The sequence below is a fragment of the Myzus persicae genome, unplaced genomic scaffold, assembly GCF_001856785.1.
Source record: "Myzus persicae strain clone G006 unplaced genomic scaffold, MPER_G0061.0, whole genome shotgun sequence".
Classification (NCBI taxonomy): domain Eukaryota; kingdom Metazoa; phylum Arthropoda; class Insecta; order Hemiptera; family Aphididae; genus Myzus; species Myzus persicae.
In genome coordinates this window covers 10,598-16,135 of record NW_019101122.1, presented here as the reverse complement: position 1 = coordinate 16,135, position 5,538 = coordinate 10,598, and the positions used below count along the sequence as shown (strand labels likewise).

Genomic DNA, 5,538 nt, shown 5'->3' with positions numbered 1-5,538 from the left:
TTTAGGCAGATTCTAACAATGTTATTCTGATTTATTATTAGGTTAATTATAATATTGTCTCGAAGGCCACCCCATACTAATAAACCGTACTGGAAATTCGATTGGTATAGAGCAAAATAAACTAATCTCATAGTTTGTTTTGGAACTATTTTTTTTAGTTTGAACATATTATAGGTTATGAAGCGTAGTTTTCCTAATAGATTGTTGACATGTAAGTTCCATTTCAAGTGATTATCAATGATTAATCCTAAATATCTTATTTTTATAACTTTATTAATTTGCTTACAGTTAATTGAGTTACAGTTCTTGTTATTAGAACATTCGTGTATTGAAATGGAGCTAATAGTAGAATCAGAATTGTTAATAGAGAACGGAATAAACACTGTTTTTTCTATGTTTAGGGATAGATTTCTTTCTTTCGATGTTTTTAATATTTTACGAAAGCCAGTTACAGATTTTTCATAAACACCTTCCCATGTATTATGCGAGAAAAGCAGACAGGTATCATCCGCATATGTTACTATTGAGTCCTCAATGTTGAGATCGCAAATTTCATTTATATATAAAATGAATAAGATAGGGCCCAAAATACTACCCTGAGGTACTCCATATTTAATTTCATACATGTTACCATTTTTTCCATTCATTTTAACTGTTTGTTTTCTATTGGTTAAATAGCTTTTGAACCAGGTTAGACTACATTTAGTTATTCCAAAGCTGGGCAATATATTTAATAAAATATCGTGATCAACCATATCAAATGCCTTAGCTATATCTAAAAAGATTGCCAATGATTTTTCACTATTATCTAATGTGTTGTACAAAAACTGGGTAACTTTATGAAGGGCATTATCAGTACTCAACCCTGGCCTAAAGCCAAATTGGTTTTTTGATAAAAGTTGATTTTTTTCTAAGAAAGATATTAGTCTTGCTTTAATAATTTTTTCAAAAATTTTAGAATAATTACTTAACAAGGATATTGGCCTGTAGTTGTTCATATTTGTTTACCTACATAATGCTTCTAATAACAAAACTTTAGAACTACATGTTTAGATCATTCTCATTTAATTTGTAATATTATACGCATAATACACATATACATTTTTATATACATTTTTAACATGTACATGGCTACCGGTGAGTCATTTCGTTCGTTATCGTTTAGTTTTCGAATATGTCATACATATATCAGCAGAATTGTGAAGGAAACGTTACTGATTTTGAAAAAAAAATTACAACCTATATTTTTACCAGATCCAAGTGAAGTTGCCTTCAAAAAGAAAGCTAATGAATCTTGTTACAAGTGGAACTTTCCCAATTGCATTCTGGCCATTGATGGCAAGCATATTAGAGTTCGGAGTCCGGATAATTCGGGGTTATTATTTCATAACATAAAGATTTTTTTTCCGTCGTTTTGTTGGCAATGGTCGATGCTAACTGCAAATTTGTCGTGGTGGATATAGGCTCATATGGGAAAGAAGGAGACAGTGGTATTTTTCTCAAATTCATTATGGGCCAACAGATTTTAAATGGTTCATTTAGTTTTCTAGAGGAATGTTCTCTTCCAGGTTCTGATATAATTGTCCCGCATGTAATCGTTGGGGATGAAGCTTTTCGTCTACACACGCATATAATGAAACCCTACACGAGAAAATCAAGCAGAGACGATACTACAAAAACGGTATTCAATTATAGACTTAGCCGAGCTAGACGTGTGACCGAAAACGCGTTTGGTTTGCTAAGCCAAGTTTTTCGTGTTTTTTATCAACCCATTAATCTTGAGACCTCGACTTGTGACGATTTGATATGGGTAGCTTGTATGTTACATAACATGTTAAGGGATGGTTATTTGGAAAATAACAAACACCCATACTACGAATATGACCATGACCAAGACTTACCTTCCAACAGCATGTTACCTATACGTAGAGGAGGTGGATTTTTACAGGTAAACGGATTCGAGGTGAGAGAACGATTTAGAACATTTTTTAATAATGAAGGATCAGCATCGTGGCAGAGATAATTTATATACATTTTACACTTACTTATACATTTTCTTAATATACTAAACTAATATTTGTAATTAGGTAGTTATAATAATACAATGTATTTATGTATTAAACTATTGTCATATTATGTTAATTAAATACTATAAGAAAAACAAAACAGTTTAGATTTTTCTTAATAATTTTATTTTATGATTATGCAACACTATACTATAGAAATAAGTTGACAAATTTGTATATTATTATTTCTTGTTCTATTTTTTTTATTATTATTAATTATTATGAATTATTATGTAAAAAAAATGATAGAAATAAAAATTTTAAATTATTAAGTAACAAACGAAACAGTCTTTTTATTAAAATATTATAAGTACCTATTATAAAGATAGATATAAATTTAATCAATTTAACCTGCAATCTATCCTGAATTTAATTAGAATTATTGAAGTATGCCGGTGAAGATGTACTTTCAAAGTCGTTTGTAGGCGAGAATGTCATGTGCGATGGTGCGATGGTTTGTGGGTTGATCGATGTAGGGTATGAAATGGCAGACGATGAAGTTTGAGAACGGTCTGAGTCAGAGTATGAAATCGGCGATATGTTTTGTGGATTAGAAACTCCGTAGTAATGTTGTTGGTTTTGTTGGAAGTTTTGAATCGGAAAAAAACTAGGCGTAGTAATTTGAGGAGGATTAGCATATCTTTCTTGAAGTTCATTGACTAACATAAGTGTTTTCATTTTAGCTTCATTAATGCCTTTTGTCGGTAATTTTTTTACAGTTATAGCTATGCTTTTATAAAATAAATCAATGTCATCTTCTTGATTTTTATTTGTGTTTAAAAGTTGTTTGTTTTGTCGTTGAAAACTTTGAATAATAATGTTTCGATCTTCAGTTTTTTTTTGCTAAAATCGCTGCCAGCTTATCCGATTTTGATCTTACACGATTACCCGCAAATGAACACGTTGGTAATTCAACATTGTCGTCCTTATTTGAATTGTCAACATCAATCTCGTCGTCAGTATCAACACTTACATCATCATCTAGTGGCGTATCAATGTTCGATGTAGAACTAAAAATATTAATGAAACTATTATAGTTGCATATTTAAGTAAAACATATTTTTAAAAATAGCTATTTACTTTCGCTCATTGTCCACAGAGTTTAAAAATGATACGCGATCGGCCAAAATCCATTTTTTTTTTGATGATGCAGCAGATCCTGTTCCTAACTTTCTTTTGTTCCGATTATAAGTGTCTTTTATGTTTTTCCATCGCCTCTTGCAATCGTCAACTGGTATATAGATAAAGAAATAAATTAGGCATATTTTATATTGACATGTTGTTAAAATTATTTATAGATTTCTTTTTGCGATATTATTTATAAATATTTCTGAAATTAACTCAACATGCTTTTACACAGAAATAGAAACTTTGTTGTGTTCACTGTTCACGGTTTATTCAGAGTGTATTTTCCCACTATTCAGATTTCATAAATAATTGTTTGTATTATTTGACGTTATAATAAAATTGCTAATTTGATTGCAAATCACTTGAAACGAATTTATCACTAGCCTAAATTAATTAATCAAGTCACAGCAAAAATGTGTTACATTTACTTAGGTACACATTTACTTTACTGTTACATTTATTTACTATTGTATATACAAATACAAGCCCTAGAAATTACGCATATTTGGTCAAGTATAAATTTATAAACTATTTTATATAGTACCTAGGTTGATTATAAAATACTGGATTATTTAAATTATTCAAAAATACTTACCAGATCTTCCAACTTTTAAAGAAATATTTTTCCAGATATCATCCTTCAAAATTATATCCTTGTGGCTAGGTTTGGACAAATCATACAGTTCAGAATTATTTCGTACTTCTTCTATTAACTTTTCTTCTTGATCAGGCATAAAGACAACTTTGGAAATGTTTTGTGATTCGGCCATGGTATTTAAAATAATATAAAATAGTCAATACAAATAGCAAAAGCCGCTAGCGACTGTCGCTGTACACTGCTTTCGACTGAGTAGAGCCGCGGGCCGCAGCGGCCCATTCATAGTCGCAAAGCCGCAATCCCTCATTGGACACCAGTCCATAGGAATTACGTAAAAACAGTGTGGCCGCGACAGTCGCGGCGGCTAGCCGCGCCTTGGACACCATACCTTAACACTAATAGATCTTGTAATATCATTTTGCGCTGAAATGAAATTGTAATATTTTATGTAAAAATGATGTGTCGTCGTTTTGCAGATGTGAATAATAACTAAAGTCATAGTTTTGAATATATTGGTTTGTAAATTCATTCCTCTGACAATTGACGGGAAGACCCCTGACATCGTTTTTAATCCATTCGTTAGCTGTGGTAAATGTAGCTGGTAACTGGGTAATCGCTGTCTGGATATCGTTTGGACATTTTTGGAAATTCATTTAAAAAAAAAAATTATAACTTAAAAAAACAGTTTAATGAAACGATGACAAAGTTTATGACCACGAAACACAACTTCAACAAATAGCTTATCCTCAGTAATTGAATATAAAAAAATTATCCGCTTTAAAAATGTATTTTTTGATAAAAATATATACAGTGTAACCAACATGTGTAAATTTTAAATTCCATGGATGAGCTTGCTGCGAACGAACAAATCAATTTTTATCATGAAAAATGAATTATTCCACATGTTCTCCTGGTACCCTTCATAGTTTGTTTTAAACCTTAGAGCAACCGCAATCGATATAAACAAAAAGCGCTATCTAGCAGTAAAATAACGGATGAAATCATTGGTTATGAAACCGCTAATCGTTTTTAAATTATCCTGTAACAGTAAAAAACTTGGATAGAAAGCACCCACAAATCTGATCGCTCAAGCGGAAAAGTCGTGAACAAACGTTTTTTAATCTCCCTGTAATTGTAAAAATCGGTACAGAACCGACATATTATGCCTACTGTCGATGTGTTGCAATCATGAACATAATTTAATGATATAAAAATATGTCCGAGATAAGAAAACTGCCCCGTTACCCCGCGACCCGCGTACCATCCCAAGCCACACGCGCCTGTTAGAAATCATAATGGGCTTTCAAACAAAGTAAGTTAATTTTAGCCGTGTGCTACCGATGAATATTAATAATATTGTTGCGGGCCTTGAGACTCTAGGCGCCACTATTCGATATATAATAACATAATATATAATATAATATAATATATCATAATGTTATTATGGCCTTAAGCCAAATATATATAATTAACATAAATATCGCAACAATATAATATAGAACATGTAATATTCGCCCCTATCCATAAATCACTGGACAGGTGCACGATTAGAAATCATGGACACGAGTCCCTATTCTAAGAATTGACAACAACTATCGAAACACACACACACACACAAGCTGCACGCGCCGCTACAATCAAAGGAACCGCCACCACTTATAAGGGAGCCCGCGGGACAGCCTGGGCAGATGTATCATAGCCACGGAGACCTGAGCAACTTCTCGTCACACGCGCACACGCTATTAT

The 5,538-nt window shown here is 32.0% G+C and overlaps 2 protein-coding genes across 2 annotated transcripts; one reads left to right on the top strand and one right to left on the bottom strand.

Moving 5' to 3' along the window:
• Positions 1–1,423: 1,423 nt before the first annotated feature.
• Positions 1,424–2,023, top strand: LOC111027776. Its single transcript, XM_022306193.1, has one exon. The coding sequence runs from the start codon at positions 1,424–1,426 to the stop codon at positions 2,021–2,023; it is 600 nt and encodes a 199-aa protein (XP_022161885.1).
• A 412-nt stretch (positions 2,024–2,435) lies between these two features.
• On the bottom strand, positions 2,436–3,964 carry LOC111027775. Its single transcript, XM_022306192.1, has 4 exons — positions 3,790–3,964; positions 3,147–3,297; positions 2,955–3,076; positions 2,436–2,761 (listed from the first exon to the last, which is right to left on the bottom strand). Exons 1-4 carry the CDS (start codon positions 3,962–3,964, stop codon positions 2,436–2,438), a joined length of 774 nt encoding a protein of 257 aa, XP_022161884.1.
• Between the last annotated feature and the right edge of the window lie 1,574 nt (positions 3,965–5,538).

What these genes read in the sequence shown, in the direction of transcription:
- LOC111027776 (XM_022306193.1), top strand. Translation starts at nt 1,424, where the DNA reads ATGGTCGATGCTAACTGCAAATTTGTCGTGGTGGATATAGGCTCATAT.
- LOC111027775 (XM_022306192.1), bottom strand. Translation starts at nt 3,964, where the DNA reads ATGGCCGAATCACAAAACATTTCCAAAGTTGTCTTTATGCCTGATCAA. An exon ending in TCTGTGGACAATGAGCGAAA is followed by an intron (nt 3,077 to 3,146) that starts GTAAATAGCTAT and finishes TAATATTTTTAG; the next exon opens with TTCTACATCGAACATTGATA. An exon ending in ACCAACGTGTTCATTTGCGG is followed by an intron (nt 2,762 to 2,954) that starts GTAATCGTGTAA and finishes TACCGACAAAAG; the next exon opens with GCATTAATGAAGCTAAAATG.